We start from the raw sequence: 19,620 nt of genomic DNA on the forward strand, positions 1-19,620 counted from the left end.
GGTTCCTCTATCCCTGGTGTCTTGTGGTTCCTCTATCCCTGGTATCTTGTGGTTCCTCTATCCCTGGTGTCTTGTGGTTCCTCTATCCCTGGTGTCTTGTGGTTCCTCTATCCCTGGTGTCTTGTGGTTCCTCTATCCCTGGTGTCTTGTGGTTCCTCTATCCCTGGTGTCTTGTGGTTCCTCTATCCCTGGTGTCTTGTGGTTCCTCTATCCCTGGTGTCTTGTGGTTCCTCTATCCCTGGTGTCTTGTGGTTCCTCTATCCTTGGTGTCTTGTGGTTCCTCTATCCCTGGTGTCTTGTGGTTCCTCTATCCCTGGTGTCTTGTGGTTCCTCTATCCTTGGTGTCTTGTGGGTTTGGTTCCTCTATCCTTGGTGTCTTGTGGTTCCTCTATCCCTGGTGTCTTGTGGTTCCTCTATCCTTGGTGTCTTGTGGTTCCTCTATTCCTGGTGTCTTGTGGTTCCTCTATCCCTGGTGTCTTGTGGTTGTTGTTCCTCTATCCTTGGTGTCTTGTGGTTCCTCTATCCCTGGTGTCTTGTGGTTCTTCTATCCCCGGTGTCTTGTGGTTCCTCTATCCTTGGTGTCTTGTGGTTCCTCTATCCCTGGGTGTCTTATGAGTTTGGTTCCTCTATCCCTGGTGTCTTGTGGTTCCTCTATCCCCGGTGTCTTGTGGTTCCTCTATCCTTGGTGTCTTGTGGTTCCTCTATCCCTCAGTGTCTTGTGGGTTTGGTTCCTCTATCCCTGGTGTCTTGTGGTTCCTCTATCCCCGGTGTCTTGTGGTTCCTCTATCCCCAGTGTCTTGTGGTTCCTCTATCCCCGGTGTCTTGTGGTTCCTCTATCCTTGGTGTCTTGTGGTTCCTCTATCCCTGGTGTCTTGTGGTTCCTCTATCCCTGGTGTCTTGTGGTTCCTCTATCCCTGGTGTCTTGTGGTTCCTCTATCCTTGGTGTCTTGTGGGTTTGGTTCCTCTATCCTTGGTGTCTTGTGGTTCCTCTATCCCTGGTGTCTTGTGGTTCCTCTATCCTTAGTGTCTTGTGGTTCCTCTATCCCTGGTGTCTTGTGGTTCCTCTATCACTGGTGTCTTGTGGTTGTGGTTCCTCTATCCTTGGTGTCTTGTGGTTCCTCTATCCCTGGTGTCTTGTGGTTCCTCTATCCCCGGTGTCTTGTGGTTCCTCTATCCCTGGTGTCTTGTGGTTCCTCTATCCCTGGTGTCTTGTGGTTCCTCTATCCCCGGTGTCTTGTGGTTCCTCTATCCCCGGTGTCTTGTGGTTCCTCTATCCTTGGTGTCTTGTGGTTCCTCTATCCTTGGTGTCTTGTGGTTCCTCTATCCCTGGTGTCTTGTGGTTCCTCTATCCTTGGTGTCTTGTGGTTCCTCTATCCCTGGTGTCTTGTGGTTCCTCTATCCCTGGTGTCTTGTGGTTCCTCTATCCTTGGTGTCTTGTGGTTCCTCTCTCCTTGGTGTCTTGTGGTTCCTCTATCCCTGGTGTCTTGTGGTTCCTCTATCCCTGGTGTCTTGTGGTTGTGGTTCCTCTATCCCTGGTGTCTTGTGGTTGTGGTTCCTCTATCCCTGGTGTCTTGTGGTTCCTCTATCCCTGGTGTCTTGTGGTTCCTCTATCCCTGGTGTCTTGTGGTTCCTCTATCCCCGGTGTCTTGTGATTCCTCTATCCTTGGTGTCTTGTGGTTCCTCTATCCTTGGTGTCTTGTGGTTCCTCTATCCCTGGTGTCTTGTGGTTCCTCTATCCCTGGTGTCTTGTGGTTCCTCTATCCCTGGTGTCTTGTGGTTCCTCTATCCCTGGTATCTTGTGGTTCCTCTATCCTTGGTGTCTTGTGGTTCCTCTATCCCTGGTGTCTTGTGGTTCCTCTATCCCTGGTGTCTTGTGGTTCCTCTATCCCTGGTGTCTTGTGGTTCCTCTATCCCTGGTGTCTTGTGGTTCCTCTATCCCTGGTGTCTTGTGGTTCCTCTATCCCTGGTGTCTTGTGGGTTTGGTTCCTCTATCCCTGGTGTCTTGTGGTTCCTCTATCCCTGGTGTCTTGTGGTTCCTCTATCCCTGGTGTCTTGTGGTTCCTCTATTCCTGGTGTCTTGTGGTTCCTCTATCCCTGGTGTCTTGTGGTTCCTCTATCCCTGGTGTCTTGTGGTTCCTCTATCCCTGGTGTCTTGTGGTTCCTCTATCCCCGGTGTCTTGTGGTTCCTCTATCCCCGGTGTCTTGTGGTTCCTCTATCCCTGGTGTCTTGTGGTTCCTCTATCCCTGGTGTCTTGTGGTTCCTCTATCCCTGGTGTCTTGTGGTTCCTCTATCCCTGGTGTCTTGTGGTTCCTCTATCCCTGGTGTCTTGTGGTTCCTCTATCCCTGGTGTCTTGTGGTTCCTCTATCCTTGGTGTCTTGTGGGTTTGATTCCTCTATCCTTGGTGTCTTATGGTTCCTCTATCCCTGGTGTCTTGTGGTTCCTCTATCCTTGGTGTCTTGTGGTTCCTCTATCCCTGGTGTCTTGTGGTTCCTCTATCCCTGGTGTCTTGTGGTTGTGGTTCCTCTATCCTTGGTGTCTTGTGGTTCCTCTATCCCTGGTGTCTTGTGGTTCCTCTATCCCTGGTGTCTTGTGGTTCCTCTATCCCTGGTGTCTTGTGGTTGTGGTTCCTCTATCCTTGGTGTCTTGTGGTTCCTCTATCCCTGGTGTCTTGTGGTTCCTCTATCCCTGGTGTCTTGTGGTTCCTCTATCCCTGGTGTCTTGTGGTTCCTCTATCCCTGGTGTCTTGTGGTTCCTCTATCCCTGGTGTCTTGTGGTTCCTCTATCCCTGGTGTCTTGTGGTTCCTCTATCCCTGGTGTCTTGTGGTTCCTCTATCCCTGGTGTCTTGTGGTTCCTCTATCCCTGGTGTCTTGTGGTTCCTCTATCCTTGGTGTCTTGTGGTTCCTCTATCCCTGGTGTCTTGTGGTTCCTCTATCCCTGGTGTCTTGTGGTTCCTCTATCCTTGGTGTCTTGTGGTTCCTCTATCCTTGGTGTCTTGTGGTTCCTCTATCCCTGGTGTCTTGTGGTTCCTCTATCCTTGGTGTCTTGTGGTTCCTCTATCCCTGGTGTCTTGTGGTTCCTCTATCCCTGGTGTCTTGTGGTTGTGGTTCCTCTATCCTTGGTGTCTTGTGGTTCCTCTATCCCTGGTGTCTTGTGGTTCCTCTATCCCCGGTGTCTTGTGGTTCCTCTATCCCTGGTGTCTTGTGGTTCCTCTATCCTTGGTGTCTTGTGGTTCCTCTATCCCCGGTGTCTTGTGGTTCCTCTATCCTTGGTGTCTTGTGGTTCCTCTATCCCTGGGTGTCTTATGGGTTTGGTTCCTCTATCCCTGGTGTCTTGTGGTTCCTCTATCCCCGGTGTCTTGTGGTTCCTCTATCCTTGGTGTCTTGTGGTTCCTCTATCCCTCAGTGTCTTGTGGGTTTGGTTCCTCTATCCCTGGTGTCTTGTGGTTCCTCTATCCCCAGTGTCTTGTGGTTCCTCTATCCCCAGTGTCTTGTGGTTCCTCTATCCCCGGTGTCTTGTGGTTCCTCTATCCTTGGTGTCTTGTGGTTCCTCTATCCCTGGTGTCTTGTGGTTCCTCTATCCCTGGTGTCTTGTGGTTCCTCTATCCCTGGTGTTTTGTGGTTCCTCTATCCCTGGTGTCTTGTGGTTCCTCTATCCCTGGTGTCTTGTGGTTCCTCTATCCCCGGTGTCTTGTGGTTCCTCTATCCCTGGTGTCTTGTGGTTCCTCTATCCTTGGTGTCTTGTGGTTCCTCTATCCTTGGTGTCTTGTGGTTCCTCTATCCCTGTTGTCTTGTGGTTCCTCTATCCTTGGTGTCTTGTGGTTCCTCTATCCCTGGTGTCTTGTGGTTCCTCTATCCCTGGTGTCTTGTGGTTCCTCTATCCTTGGTGTCTTGTGGTTCCTCTATCCTTGGTGTCTTGTGGTTCCTCTATCCCTGGTGTCTTGTGGTTCCTCTATCCCTGGTGTCTTGTGGTTGTGGTTCCTCTATCCCTGGTGTCTTGTGGTTCCTCTATCCCTGGTGTCTTGTGGTTCCTCTATCCCTGGTGTCTTGTGGTTCCTCTATCCCTGGTATCTTGTGGTTCCTCTATCCCTGGTGTCTTGTGGTTCCTCTATCCCTGGTGTCTTGTGGTTCCTCTATCCCTGGTGTCTTGTGGTTCCTCTATCCCTGGTGTCTTGTGGTTCCTCTATCCCTGGTGTCTTGTGGTTCCTCTATCCCTGGTGTCTTGTGGTTCCTCTATCCTTGGTGTCTTGTGGTTCCTCTATCCCTGGTGTCTTGTGGTTCCTCTATCCCTGGTGTCTTGTGGTTCCTCTATCCTTGGTGTCTTGTGGTTCCTCTATCCCTGGTGTCTTGTGGTTCCTCTATCCCTGGTGTCTTGTGGTTGTGGTTCCTCTATCCTTGGTGTCTTGTGGTTCCTCTATCCCTGGTGTCTTGTGGTTCCTCTATCCCCGGTGTCTTGTGGTTCCTCTATCCCTGGTGTCTTGTGGTTCCTCTATCCTTGGTGTCTTGTGGTTCCTCTATCCCCGGTGTCTTGTGGTTCCTCTATCCCTGGTGTCTTGTGGTTCCTCTATCCCTGGTGTCTTGTGGTTCCTCTATCCTTGGTGTCTTGTGGTTCCTCTATCCCTGGGTGTCTTATGGGTTTGGTTCCTCTATCCCTGGTGTCTTGTGGTTCCTCTATCCCCGGTGTCTTGTGGTTCCTCTATCCTTGGTGTCTTGTGGTTCCTCTATCCCTCAGTGTCTTGTGGGTTTGGTTCCTCTATCCCTGGTGTCTTGTGGTTCCTCTATCCCCAGTGTCTTGTGGTTCCTCTATCCCCAGTGTCTTGTGGTTCCTCTATCCCCGGTGTCTTGTGGTTCCTCTATCCTTGGTGTCTTGTGGTTCCTCTATCCCTGGTGTCTTGTGGTTCCTCTATCCCTGGTGTCTTGTGGTTCCTCTATCCCTGGTGTTTTGTGGTTCCTCTATCCCTGGTGTCTTGTGGTTCCTCTATCCCTGGTGTCTTGTGGTTCCTCTATCCCCGGTGTCTTGTGGTTCCTCTATCCCTGGTGTCTTGTGGTTCCTCTATCCTTGGTGTCTTGTGGGTTTGGTTCCTCTATCCTTGGTGTCTTGTGGTTCCTCTATCCCTGGTGTCTTGTGGTTCCTCTATCCTTGGTGTCTTGCGGTTCCTCTATCCCTGGTGTCTTGTGGTTCCTCTATCCCTGGTGTCTTGTGGTTGTGGTTCCTCTATCCTTGGTGTCTTGTGGTTCCTCTATCCCTGGTGTCTTGTGGTTCCTCTATCCCCGGTGTCTTGTGGTTCCTCTATCCCTGGTGTCTTGTGGTTCCTCTATCCCTGGTGTCTTGTGGTTCCTCTATCCCCGGTGTCTTGTGGTTCCTCTATCCCCGGTGTCTTGTGGTTCCTCTATCCTTGGTGTCTTGTGGTTCCTCTATCCTTGGTGTCTTGTGGTTCCTCTATCCCTGGTGTCTTGTGGTTCCTCTATCCTTGGTGTCTTGTGGTTCCTCTATCCCTGGTGTCTTTTGGTTCCTCTATCCCTGGTGTCTTGTGGTTCCTCTATCCTTGGTGTCTTGTGGTTCCTCTATCCTTGGTGTCTTGTGGTTCCTCTATCCCTGGTGTCTTGTGGTTCCTCTATCCCTGGTGTCTTGTGGTTGTGTTTCCTCTATCCCTGGTGTCTTGTGGTTGTGGTTCCTCTATCCCTGGTGTCTTGTGGTTCCTCTATCCCTGGTGTCTTGTGGTTCCTCTATCCCTGGTGTCTTGTGGTTCCTCTATCCCCGGTGTCTTGTGGTTCCTCTATCCCTGGTGTCTTGTGGTTCCTCTATCCCTGGTGTCTTGTGGTTCCTCTATCCCCGGTGTCTTGTGGTTCCTCTATCCCTGGTGTCTTGTGGTTCCTCTATCCCCGGTGTCTTGTGGTTCCTCTATCCTTGGTGTCTTGTGGTTCCTCTATCCTTGGTGTCTTGTGGTTCCTCTATCCCTGGTGTCTTGTGGTTCCTCTATCCCTGGTGTCTTGTGGTTCCTCTATCCCTGGTGTCTTGTGGTTCCTCTATCCCTGGTATCTTGTGGTTCCTCTATCCTTGGTGTCTTGTGGTTCCTCTATCCCTGGTGTCTTGTGGTTCCTCTATCCCTGGTGTCTTGTGGTTCCTCTATCCCTGGTGTCTTGTGGTTCCTCTATCCCTGGTGTCTTGTGGTTCCTCTATCCCTGGTGTCTTGTGGTTCCTCTATCCCTTGTGTCTTGTGGTTCCTCTATCCCTGGTGTCTTGTGGTTCCTCTATCCCTGGTGTCTTGTGGTTCCTCTATCCTTGGTGTCTTGTGGGTTTGGTTCCTCTATCCTTGGTGTCTTGTGGTCCTCTTTCCCTGGTGTCTTGTGGTTCCTCTATCCTTGGTGTCTTGTGGTTCCTCTATCCCTGGTGTCTTGTGGTTCCTCTATCCCTGGTGTCTTGTGGTTGTTGTTCCTCTATCCTTGGTGTCTTGTGGTTCCTCTATCCCTGGTGTCTTGTGGTTCCTCTATCCCCGGTGTCTTGTGGTTCCTCTATCCCCGGTGTCTTGTGGTTCCTCTATCCTTGGTGTCTTATGGTTCCTCTATCCCTGGTGTCTTGTGGTTCCTCTATCCTTGGTGTCTTGTGGTTCCTCTATCCCTGGTGTCTTGTGGTTCCTCTATCCCTGGTGTCTTGTGGTTGTGGTTCCTCTATCCTTGGTGTCTTGTGGTTCCTCTATCCCTGGTGTCTTGTGGTTCCTCTATCCCTGGTGTCTTGTGGTTCCTCTATCCCCGGTGTCTTGTGGTTCCTCTATCCCCGGTGTCTTGTGGTTCCTCTATCCCCGGTGTCTTGTGGTTCCTCTATCCCCGGTGTCTTGTGGTTCCTCTATCCCTGGTGTCTTGTGGTTCCTCTATCCCTGGTGTCTTGTGGTTCCTCTATCCCCGGTGTCTTGTGGTTCCTCTATCCCCGGTGTCTTGTGGTTCCTCTATCCCCGGTGTCTTGTGGTTCCTCTATCCCTGGTGTCTTGTGGTTCCTCTATCCCTGGTGTCTTGTGGTTCCTCTATCCCTGGTGTCTTGTGGTTCCTCTATCCCCGGTGTCTTGTGGTTCCTCTATCCCCGGTGTCTTGTGGTTCCTCTATCCCCGGTGTCTTGTGGTTCCTCTATCCCTGGTGTCTTGTGGTTCCTCTATCCCTGGTGTTTTGTGGTTCCTCTATCCCTGGTGTCTTTTGGTTCCTCTATCCCTGGTGTCTTGTGGTTCCTCTATTCCTGGTGTCTTGTGGTTCCTCTATCCCTGGTGTCTTGTGGTTCCTCTATCCCTGGTGTCTTGTGGTTCCTCTATCCCTGGTGTCTTGTGGTTCCTCTATCCCTGGTGTCTTGTGGTTCCTCTATCCCTGGTGTCTTGTGGTTCCTCTATCCTTGGTGTCTTGTGGTTCCTCTATCCCTGGTGTCTTGTGGTTCCTCTATCCCCGGTGTCTTGTGGTTCCTCTATCCCCGGTGTCTTGTGGTTCCTCTATCCCTGGTGTCTTGTGGTTCCTCTATCCCTGGTATCTTGTGGTTCCTCTATCCCTGGTGTCTTGTGGTTCCTCTATCCCTGGTGTCTTGTGGTTCCTCTATCCCTGGTGTCTTGTGGTTCCTCTATCCCTGGTGTCTTGTGGTTCCTCTATCCCTGGTGTCTTGTGGTTCCTCTATCCCTGGTGTCTTGTGGTTCCTCTATCCCTTGTGTCTTGTGGTTCCTCTATCCCTGGTGTCTTGTGGTTCCTCTATCCCTGGTGTCTTGTGGTTCCTCTATCCTTGGTGTCTTGTGGGTTTGGTTCCTCTATCCTTGGTGTCTTGTGGTCCTCTTTCCCTGGTGTCTTGTGGTTCCTCTATCCTTGGTGTCTTGTGGTTCCTCTATCCCTGGTGTCTTGTGGTTCCTCTATCCCTGGTGTCTTGTGGTTGTTGTTCCTCTATCCTTGGTGTCTTGTGGTTCCTCTATCCCTGGTGTCTTGTGGTTCCTCTATCCCCGGTGTCTTGTGGTTCCTCTATCCCCGGTGTCTTGTGGTTCCTCTATCCTTGGTGTCTTATGGTTCCTCTATCCCTGGTGTCTTGTGGTTCCTCTATCCTTGGTGTCTTGTGGTTCCTCTATCCCTGGTGTCTTGTGGTTCCTCTATCCCTGGTGTCTTGTGGTTGTGGTTCCTCTATCCTTGGTGTCTTGTGGTTCCTCTATCCCTGGTGTCTTGTGGTTCCTCTATCCCTGGTGTCTTGTGGTTCCTCTATCCCCGGTGTCTTGTGGTTCCTCTATCCCCGGTGTCTTGTGGTTCCTCTATCCCCGGTGTCTTGTGGTTCCTCTATCCCCGGTGTCTTGTGGTTCCTCTATCCCCGGTGTCTTGTGGTTCCTCTATCCCTGGTGTCTTGTGGTTCCTCTATCCCTGGTGTCTTGTGGTTCCTCTATCCCTGGTGTTTTGTGGTTCCTCTATCCCTGGTGTCTTGTGGTTCCTCTATCCCCGGTGTCTTGTGGTTCCTCTATCCCCGGTGTCTTGTGGTTCCTCTATCCCCGGTGTCTTGTGGTTCCTCTATCCCTGGTGTCTTGTGGTTCCTCTATCCCTGGTGTTTTGTGGTTCCTCTATCCCTGGTGTCTTTTGGTTCCTCTATCCCTGGTGTCTTGTGGTTCCTCTATTCCTGGTGTCTTGTGGTTCCTCTATCCCTGGTGTCTTGTGGTTCCTCTATCCCTGGTGTCTTGTGGTTCCTCTATCCCTGGTGTCTTGTGGTTCCTCTATCCCTGGTGTCTTGTGGTTCCTCTATCCCTGGTGTCTTGTGGTTCCTCTATCCTTGGTGTCTTGTGGTTCCTCTATCCCTGGTGTCTTGTGGTTCCTCTATCCCCGGTGTCTTGTGGTTCCTCTATCCCCGGTGTCTTGTGGTTCCTCTATCCCTGGTGTCTTGTGGTTCCTCTATCCCTGGTATCTTGTGGTTCCTCTATCCCTGGTGTCTTGTGGTTCCTCTATCCCTGGTGTCTTGTGGTTCCTCTATCCCTGGTGTCTTGTGGTTCCTCTATCCCTGGTGTCTTGTGGGTTTGGTTCCTCTATCCCTGGTGTATTGTGGTTCCTCTATCCCTGGTGTCTTGTGGTTCCTCTATCCCTGGTGTCTTGTGGTTCCTCTATTCCTGGTGTCTTGTGGTTCCTCTATCCCTGGTGTCTTGTGGTTCCTCTATCCCTGGTGTCTTGTGGTTCCTCTATCCCTGGTGTCTTTTGGTTCCTCTATCCCCGGTGTCTTGTGGTTCCTCTATCCCCGGTGTCTTGTGGTTCCTCTATCCCTGGTGTCTTGTGGTTCCTCTATCCCTGGTGTCTTGTGGTTCCTCTATCCCTGGTGTCTTGTGGGTTTGGTTCCTCTATCCCTGGTGTCTTGTGGTTCCTCTATCCCTGGTGTCTTGTGGTTCCTCTATCCCTGGTGTCTTGTGGGTTTGGTTCCTCTATCCCTGGTGTCTTGTGGTTCCTCTATCCCCGGTGTCTTGTGGTTCCTCTATCCCTGGTGTCTTGTGGTTCCTCTATCCCTGGTGTCTTGTGGTTCCTCTATCCCTGGTGTCTTGTGGTTCCTCTATCCCTGGTGTCTTGTGGTTCCTCTATCCCCGGTGTCTTGTGGTTCCTCTATCCCCGGTGTCTTGTGGTTCCTCTATCCCTGGTGTCTTGTGGTTCCTCTATCCCTGGTATCTTGTGGTTCCTCTATCCCTGGTGTCTTGTGGTTCCTCTATCCCTGGTGTCTTGTGGTTCCTCTATCCCTGTTGTCTTGTGGTTCCTCTATCCCTGGTGTCTTTTGGTTCCTCTATCCCTGGTGTCTTGTGGTTCCTCTATTCCTGGTGTCTTGTGGTTCCTCTATCCCTGGTGTCTTGTGGTTCCTCTATCCCTGGTGTCTTGTGGTTCCTCTATCCCTGGTGTCTTGTGGTTCCTCTATCCCTGGTGTCTTGTGGTTCCTCTATCCCTGGTGTCTTGTGGTTCCTCTATCCTTGGTGTCTTGTGGTTCCTCTATCCCTGGTGTCTTGTGGTTCCTCTATCCCCGGTGTCTTGTGGTTCCTCTATCCCCGGTGTCTTGTGGTTCCTCTATCCCTGGTGTCTTGTGGTTCCTCTATCCCTGGTATCTTGTGGTTCCTCTATCCCTGGTGTCTTGTGGTTCCTCTATCCCTGGTGTCTTGTGGTTCCTCTATCCCTGGTGTCTTGTGGTTCCTCTATCCCTGGTGTCTTGTGGGTTTGGTTCCTCTATCCCTGGTGTATTGTGGTTCCTCTATCCCTGGTGTCTTGTGGTTCCTCTATCCCTGGTGTCTTGTGGTTCCTCTATTCCTGGTGTCTTGTGGTTCCTCTATCCCTGGTGTCTTGTGGTTCCTCTATCCCTGGTGTCTTGTGGTTCCTCTATCCCTGGTGTCTTTTGGTTCCTCTATCCCCGGTGTCTTGTGGTTCCTCTATCCCCGGTGTCTTGTGGTTCCTCTATCCCTGGTGTCTTGTGGTTCCTCTATCCCTGGTGTCTTGTGGTTCCTCTATCCCTGGTGTCTTGTGGGTTTGGTTCCTCTATCCCTGGTGTCTTGTGGTTCCTCTATCCCTGGTGTCTTGTGGTTCCTCTATCCCTGGTGTCTTGTGGGTTTGGTTCCTCTATCCCTGGTGTCTTGTGGTTCCTCTATCCCCGGTGTCTTGTGGTTCCTCTATCCCTGGTGTCTTGTGGTTCCTCTATCCCTGGTGTCTTGTGGTTCCTCTATCCCTGGTGTCTTGTGGTTCCTCTATCCCTGGTGTCTTGTGGTTCCTCTATCCCCGGTGTCTTGTGGTTCCTCTATCCCCGGTGTCTTGTGGTTCCTCTATCCCTGGTGTCTTGTGGTTCCTCTATCCCTGGTATCTTGTGGTTCCTCTATCCCTGGTGTCTTGTGGTTCCTCTATCCCTGGTGTCTTGTGGTTCCTCTATCCCTGTTGTCTTGTGGTTCCTCTATCCCTGGTGTCTTGTGGGTTTGGTTCCTCTATCCCTGGTGTCTTGTGGTTCCTCTATCCCTGGTGTCTTGTGGTTCCTCTATCCCTGGTGTCTTGTGGTTCCTCTATTCCTGGTGTCTTGTGGTTCCTCTATCCCTGGTGTCTTGTGGTTCCTCTATCCCTGGTGTCTTGTGGTTCCTCTATCCCTGGTGTCTTGTGGTTCCTCTATCCCCGGTGTCTTGTGGTTCCTCTATCCCCGGTGTCTTGTGGTTCCTCTATCCCTGGTGTCTTGTGGTTCCTCTATCCCTGGTGTCTTGTGGTTCCTCTATCCCTGGTGTCTTGTGGGTTTGGTTCCTCTATCCCTGGTGTCTTGTGGTTCCTCTATCCCTGGTGTCTTGTGGTTCCTCTATCCCTGGTGTCTTGTGGTTCCTCTATTCCTGGTGTCTTGTGGTTCCTCTATCCCTGGTGTCTTGTGGTTCCTCTATCCCTGGTGTCTTGTGGTTCCTCTATCCCTGGTGTCTTGTGGTTCCTCTATCCCCGGTGTCTTGTGGTTCCTCTATCCCCGGTGTCTTGTGGTTCCTCTATCCCTGGTGTCTTGTGGTTCCTCTATCCCTGGTGTCTTGTGGTTCCTCTATCCCTGGTGTCTTGTGGGTTTGGTTCCTCTATCCCTGGTGTCTTGTGGTTCCTCTATCCCTGGTGTCTTGTGGTTCCTCTATCCCTGGTGTCTTGTGGTTGTTGTTCCTCTATCCTTGGTGTCTTGTGGTTCCTCTATCCCTGGTGTCTTGTGGTTCCTCTATCCCCGGTGTCTTATGGTTCCTCTATCCCTGGTGTCTTGTGGTTCCTCTATCCCTGGTGTCTTGTGGTTCCTCTATCCTTGGTGTCTTGTGGTTCCTCTATCCCTGGTGTCTTGTGGTTCCTCTATCCCCGGTGTCTTGTGGTTCCTCTATCCTTGGTGTCTTGTGGTTCCTCTATCCCTGGTGTCTTGTGGTTCCTCTATCCCTGGTGTCTTGTGGTTCCTCTATCCCTGGTGTCTTGTGGTTCCTCTATCCCTGGTGTCTTGTGGTTCCTCTATCCTTGGTGTCTTGTGGTTCCTCTATCCCTGGTGTCTTGTGGTTCCTCTATCCCCGGTGTCTTGTGGTTCCTCTATCCCTGGTGTTTTGTGGTTCCTCTATCCCTGGTGTCTTGTGGTTCCTCTATCCCCGGTGTCTTGTGGTTCCTCTATCCTTGGTGTCTTGTGGTTCCTCTATCCCTGGTGTCTTGTGGTTCCTCTATCCCTGGTGTCTTGTGGTTCCTCTATCCCTGGTGTCTTGTGGTTCCTCTATCCCCGGTGTCTTGTGGTTCCTCTATCCTTGGTGTCTTGTGGTTCCTCTATCCCTGGTGTCTTGTGGTTCCTCTATCCCTGGTGTCTTGTGGTTCCTCTATCCCTGGTGTCTTGTGGTTCCTCTATCCCTGGTGTCTTGTGGTTCCTCTATCCCTGGTGTATAGACATTACAGGTCACATCTATCCCCCTAAGGCTCTATTGATATTTCCCTTAGATTCCCATTGTATTGTCGCTGCCCTATTAGTTTATAAAGACATAAATCCCATCTGCACAGTATGAACACGGTCCAATATCTTATACAATCTGATGGCGGACTCTCACCAGGAGTTCTGCAGGTAACTATCCAGAGCTTTCCGCAGTGTAGACCCCAGGTATCCGTTCTGCTCTCCCACCCATTTAGTCCACCTGAAGGAATGAGAAGGAATATAGATTGGTTTGGTTGATGACAATCGGATCCATTATTGATGGTGGGGACCACTTGGGAACGTTGAGGACCCTCCCCATACATTACAATATTTGGGAGATCATTCCCATTGGAGATGGATAAATCCTAAAACCACGTCACTGGCAATGGGGTGACCCTGGTTATTCTCACAGCCAATCGGCCAATCACAGCTTGGGAACCAAGTTACTGCCGTCCACGTCAACCAATCAGGGAAGGAGCTTTCCATGCTGTGATTGGGTGAAGGGTCATGGGGTCCCGGTCTGTGCCCTACATCAGTTTGAGATGAGGATCAATGAGAAGATACTTAGGGGGTCCTCAGTAATAACAGGGACCATCCTGACTGGAGGGACTAAGCTCCATCATGAAGGATCATACTTACATCATCGCGTCATAGGGCAGCCGACCCACGACCCCCGGAAGACCCTCTATCCAGAAGGAGGAAAGGTGCACAGCGGCATCAACATGGCCTCGGAGGGCGGAGCGCAGGTAGTAGAAGTAGGCTGCGGACTGGACAAAGAAGGAATTCTAGAAAGTTCTCACAAGTCCCATAAACAATAAGACAACTGCTGAGAAAGACGTCTACAGGAATCCTACACATCATGAGGCCGACAGATCATTTACAGAGCGACTCCATATTATTATTATTATTATTATTTATACTTTAATCTACTGTTTTTGTACTAAATTTAATAGAAGTTCGTTCTTCTCTTCTCATCTTCAGCACATCCCTCTGTCAGTATAAGGCAGTGGTCTTCAACCTGCGGACCTCCAGATGTTGCAAAACTACAACTCCCAGCATGCCCGGACAGCCGTTGGCTGTCCGGGCATGCTGGGAGTTGTAGTTTTGCAACATCTGGAGGTCCGCAGGTTGAAGACCACTGGTATAAGGGATAACACGTGATGGGATAATCATACATACCTTGTACCCTTATGGTTTTTGTCTAATTCACCATTCCATTATCTGTTTCTTTGTCCCCTGAGGAAGCAGATGTGACTGTTTACAGAAACACGTTGGGACTTTTTTTTTTTTTTTTTTTTTTTTGCATATTGCTCTGACATGGGTTAGTGGTGGTATTTAAGATTAGGGTTAAAGGGGTTGTCCGCTGCCCTGCCTTTCGGAGCTCCGCTCGCAGCATCTGGAAGTTCATCGCTCCGAATGTCCGGGCATGCTGGGAGTTGTAGTTTTGCAACATCTGGAGGTCCGCAGGTTGAAGACCACTGGTATAAGGGATAACACGTGATGGGATAATCATTAATACCTTGTACCCTTATGGTTTTTGTCTAATTCACCATTCCACCATCTGTTTCTTTGTCCCCTGAGGAAGCAGATGTCACTGTTTACAGAAACACGTTGGGCCTTTTTTTTTATTATTTTTTTTGCATATTGCTCTGACATGGGTTAGTGGTGGTATTTAAGATTAGGGTTAAAGGGGTTGTCCGCTGCCCTGCCTTTCGGAGCTCCGCTCGCAGCATCTGGAAGTTCATTGCTCCGAATGTCCGGGCATGCTGGGAGTTGTAGTTTTGCAACATCTGGAGGTCCGCAGGTTGAAGACCACTGGTATAAGGGATAACACGTGATGGGATAATCATACATACCTTGTACCCTTATGGTTTTTGTCTAATTCACCATTCCACCATCTGTTTCTTTGTCCCCTGAGGAAGCAGATGTGACTGTTTACAGAAACACGTTGGGACTTTTTTTTTTTTTTTGCATATTGCTCTGACATGGGTTAGTGGTGGTATTTAAGATTAGGGTAAAAGGGGTTGTCCGCTGCCCTGCCTTTCGGAGCTCCGCTCGCAGCATCTGGAAGTTCATTGCTCCGAATGTCCGGGCATGCTGGGAGTTGTAGTTTTGCAACATCTGGAGGTCCGCAGGTTGAAGACCACAGGTATAAGGGATAACACGTGATGGGATAATCATACATACCTTGTACCCTTATGGTTTTTGTCTAATTCACCATTCCACCATCTGTTTCTTTGTCCCCTGAGGAAGCAGATGTGACTGTTTACAGAAACACGTTGGGACTTTTTTTTTTTTTGCATATTGCTCTGACATGGGTTAGTGGTGGTATTTAAGATTAGGGTTAAAGGGGTTGTCCGCTGCCCTGCCTTTCGGAGCTCCGCTCGCAGCATCTGGAAGTTCATTGCTCCGAATGTCCGGGCATGCTGGGAGTTGTAGTTTTGCAACATCTGGAGGTCCGCAGGTTGAAGACCACTGGTATAAGGGATAACACGTGATGGGATAATCATACATACCTTGTACCCTTATGGTTTTTGTCTAATTCACCATTCCACCATCTGTTTCTTTGTCCCCTGAGGAAGCAGATGTGACTGTTTACAGAAACACGTTGGGACTTTTTTTTTTTTTTTTGCATATTGCTCTGACATGGGTTAGTGGTGGTATTTAAGATTAGGGTAAAAAGGGTTGTCCGCTGCCCTGCCTTTCGGAGCTCCGCTCGCAGCATCTGGAAGTTCATCGCTCGAATGTCCGGGCATGCTGGGAGTTGTAGTTTTGCAACATCTGGAGGTCCGCAGGTTCAAGAACACTGTTCTAGGGTATAATACACCCTCATAGCAGTTAAAGGGGTTCTCCGGTGGAAAACGTATTTTTTTAAGATCAACTGGTGCCAGAAAGTTAAACAGATTTGTAAATGACTTCTACTAAAAAAAAAATCTTAATCCTTCCAGTACTTTTTAGCTGCTGAATACTACAGAGAAAATTATTTTCTTTATGGAACACAAGAGCTCTCTGCTGACATCACGAGCACAGTGCTCTCTGCTGACATCTCTGTCCATTTTAGGAACTGTCCAGAGCAGCATATTGTTTGCTATGGGGATTTTCTCCTACTCTGGACAGTTCTTAAAATGGACAGCAGAGGTCAGCAGAGAGCACTGTGGTCATGATGTCGGCAGAGAGCTCTGTGGTGTTCCAAAAAGAAAAAAATGTTCTCTGTAGTATTCAGCAGCTAATAAGTACTGGAAGGATTAAGATTTTTTTTTAATAGAAGTAATTTACAAATCTGTTTAACTTTCTGGCACCAGTTGATTTTTAAAATAAAAGGTTTTCCACCAGAGTACCCCTTTAAGGGTGTTTGTTAGTTTACACCTTACTGGGCCTTGGTTCGATATCGTTTTTTGGGGCTTTGGGTCCATTACTCACGTGGTTTTTGGGGCCTTGGTTCGATATCGTTTTTTGGGGCTTTGTGTCCATTACTCACGTGGTTCTTGGGTTGTCCAGGGATCAGCCCATGATAGTGCAGGATTCCCAGGTTGAATGGAGCCTCGGGGTTTCCAAGTTCGTCGGCTTTCTCCCAGTACTCCACGGCCTTGTGGTAATCCTTCTCATACTGCTCGTAGTACCAGCCCAGGCTGTTCAGCGCCGGAACAAAGTCCTGTAAGACAACAGAAACGTCATGGAAATATCTACTGGGATTTATACATGAGGTCACGTCTATATCCTGGAGGTTTTTTGTCACCAATGATGACAGATTTTACGACCACTTAAAGGGGTACTCCACTGTCTGGGCTGCGGCGGTTGTGATGTCACGGCCACGCCCTCTCGTGATGTCACGCCACGGCCCCCTCAATGCAAGTCTATGGGAGGGGGCGGCACGCCCCCTCCCATAGACTTGCATTGAGGGGGCCGTGGCGTGACATCCGACCCCCGCAGCCAGCGTTTGGAATAAAATGTAGTAGAGTGGAGTACCCCTTTAAAGTCCGCCAAACACTGATTGAGTACCGTAGGAATCTCCTTCAGATAAGTCCCATTCGTCAGTGGTTACTCTATGGATATATGACAATGTATATGTGTCGACCCTCTTTGTTGTACGGTATATCGCCCCTTGTTCTCTTTTCCCTGTATATTCCCATATGATCCATATTGACTAATTTGGAAGGTTTTGGGTCTTCATTGTTGTTTCTTGACTTTTTTTTTTGAAATTTAAAGCCTTTTTTGCCTGACATTTTGAAGGTCCTATCTGCTACTGATGACCAGGACAAAGACCAACTGCGAATAAGGCTCAGCCACCCGAAATCTCCAGTTTATGGGCAACTCGAGCCGATCTGATCGCTTCTGACCACCGACTGTTGTGTGGCCTGATGACCGACTGTAGTCAGCAGAAAACGGAAGTCAATTGCAATCGCTCACTATAGGTAAAAGGGCTGTGGTTAACTGATGGTTGGCCATATGGATGGTTGGTGGGTTCATTGGTTGTTTGGCTGGGTGGGTTATACGGTTGGCTTTGACTGGATGCCTAGTTGGTTGGTTTGCTTACTGGCTGTTGGTTGGTTTGCTGGATACACATTATGTAGATGGATTGGTTGATTGGTTGACTGTATGGTTGGTTTGCTGGATACACATTATGTAGATGGATTGGTTGATTGGTTGACTGTATGGTTGGTTTGCTGGATACACATTATGTAGATGGGTTGGCTGATTGGTTGACTGTATGGTTGGTTTGCTGGCTGACTGATGATCGGTTAGTAGGCTTCAACACAACTCTGGCATGTAGACCACCTTCAGCCAATGCTCAGATCTCTGTGCTCCAGATTTCAGCAAATATCTGACATCTCCCCATTGTCTCCCCTCACTTTCTCCCCATTGTCTCCCTTTCTGCCCTCCCCATTGTCTGCCCTCCCGCCATCCCTCCTCCCCATTGTCTGCCCTCCCCATTGTCTGCCCTCCCACCATCCCTCCTCCCCATTGTCTGCCCTCCCGCCATCCCTCCTCCCCATTGTCTGTCCTCCCCATTGTCTGCCCTCCCCATTGTCTGCCCTCCCACCATCCCTCCTCCCCATTGTCTGCCCTCCCGCCATCCCTCCTCCCCATTGTCTGTCCTCCCCATTGTCTGCCCTCCCCATTGTCTGCCCTCCCGCCATCCCTCTCTCCCTATTTTTTGCCCTCCCGCCATCCCTCTCTCCCTATTTTCTGCCCTCCCGCCATCTCTCTCTCCCCATTGCCTGCCCTCCCGCCATCCCTCTCTCCCCATTGCCTGCCCACCCGCCATCCCTCTCTCACCATTGCCTGCCCACCCGCCATCCCTCCCTCCCCATTGTCTGCCCACCCGCCATCCCTCTCTCTCTATTGTCTGCCCTCCCGCCTTCCCTCCCTCTCTATTGTCTGCCCTACCGCCATCCCTGCCTCTCTATTGTCTGCCCTCCCGCCTTCCCTCCCTCTCTATTGTCTGCCCTCCCGCCATCCCTCTCTCTCTATTGTCTGCCCTCCCGCCATCCCTCTCTCCCCATTGTCTGCCCTCCCGCCATCCCTCCCTCCCCATTGTCTGCTTTCCCGCCATCCCTCCCATGTATGTAAAGTGTCCATCAGATCAGGAGTATAAAACCAGTTCTGAGGGCCACATTGTACCCCTTAGGGCCACCATAAAACTTGTGACTATAAAGAATCAGAGAAGGTCGGATCTTCCTACAGGATGAGGACGTTCCTTTGACAGTGGGTCAATGATGAATCTCAGCGGGTTTCTCAGGAGGACTCTCACCATCTCTGCTGACTTCCTCAGGAACTCCAACGCCTTAGGGACGTTCTGCTTCACTCCTTGACCCTGAAATAGAAAAAACAAAACAATGGAGACAGAAGAAGAAAAATCTCTGCAATGTGATGGACGATTAATGGGGATCAGGAGCGAGAAGAACACAAGACTCAATGCTCCTAATCATATAAGGGGCTCGTTACTAACACTGATGTTATACCGGGTAATAATGCTGGCACTCACTCGTAGTAAGACCACCCCATAGTCGTACATCATCACGGGGTCTTTCATCTGCAGGGCCCCCTTTTCATAGAACTTCACAGCGACCTCAGGATTGGAGGAGATTCCCTGCTGACCCCAGAAGAGCATCCGGCTGACGGCTTGCTGGTGATAGATAAGAGAGTGTCAGTGTGAACCGCCATACACGTCACGTCGGTGTGAACCGCCATACACATTACCTGTCAGTGTGCACCTCCATAAACACGTTACCTGTCAGTGTGCACCTCCATAAACACGTTACCTGTCAGTGTACATCGCTACACACGTGTTACCTGTCAGTGTGCACCTCCATAAACACGTTACCTGTCAGTGTACATCGCTACACACGTGTTACCTGTCAGTGTGCACCTCCATAAACACGTTACCTGTCAGTGTACATCGCTACACACGTGTTACCTGTCAGTGTGCACCTCCATAAACACGTTACCTGTCAGTGTGCACCTCCATAAACACGTTACCTGTCAGTGTGCAACTCCATAAACACGTTACCTGTCAGTGTACATCGCTACACACATGTTACCTGTCAGTGTGCACCGCCATAAACGTGTTACCTGTCAGTGTGCACTGCTATACACGTGTTATCTGTCAGTGTGCACCGTCATACATGTGCTACCTGTCAGTGTGCACCGCCATAAACATGTTACCTGTCAGTGTGCATCGCCATAAACGTTACCTGTCAGTGTGCACCGATATACACATGTTACCTGTCAGTGTGCACCACCATAAACATTACCTGTCAGTGTGAACCGCCATGAACGTTACCTGTCAGTGTGAACCGCCATAAACGTTACCTGTCAGTGTGCACCGCCATAAACGTTACCTGTCAGTGTGCACCGCCACAAACGTGTTACCTGTTAGTGTGCACCGCCATACACCTTACCTGTCAGTGTGCACCACTATACACGTGTTACCTGTCAGTTTGCACCGCCATATGCTTGTTACCTGTCAGTGTGCATCACCATATGCGTGTTACCTGTCAGTGTGCATCACCATATGCTTGTTACCTGTCAGTGTGCTGCTATACACGTGTTACCTGTCAGTGTGCTGCTATACGCGTGTTACCTGTCAGGTGTGCTGCTATACACGTGTTACCTGTCAGTGTGCTGCTATACGCATGTTACCTGTCAGTGTGCATCACCATATGCTTGTTACCTGTCAGTGTGCACCACCATATGCGTGTTACCTGTCAGGTGTGTACTGCTATACGCGTGTTA

General features: G+C 50.1%; 1 protein-coding gene across 1 annotated transcript in view; it reads right to left on the reverse strand.

Moving 5' to 3' along the window:
* LOC130332322 (protein sel-1 homolog 3-like) overlaps positions 1 to 19,620 on the reverse strand; it is a gene marked incomplete at its 3' end in the record, with an annotated part of 117,463 nt that overhangs the window by 13,058 nt on the left and 84,785 nt on the right. The window contains exons 14-18 of the mRNA XM_056553739.1: positions 18,371 to 18,511; positions 18,137 to 18,199; positions 15,863 to 16,036; positions 13,024 to 13,151; positions 12,521 to 12,604 (exon numbers count right to left, since the gene is read on the reverse strand). Coding sequence (XP_056409714.1) covers positions 12,521 to 12,604; positions 13,024 to 13,151; positions 15,863 to 16,036; positions 18,137 to 18,199; positions 18,371 to 18,511 — 590 coding nt within the window. The remainder of the gene's footprint in view (positions 1 to 12,520; positions 12,605 to 13,023; positions 13,152 to 15,862; positions 16,037 to 18,136; positions 18,200 to 18,370; positions 18,512 to 19,620) is intronic.

The sequence above is a fragment of the Hyla sarda genome, unplaced genomic scaffold (assembly GCF_029499605.1).
Source record: "Hyla sarda isolate aHylSar1 unplaced genomic scaffold, aHylSar1.hap1 scaffold_375, whole genome shotgun sequence".
NCBI lineage: Eukaryota > Metazoa > Chordata > Amphibia > Anura > Hylidae > Hyla > Hyla sarda.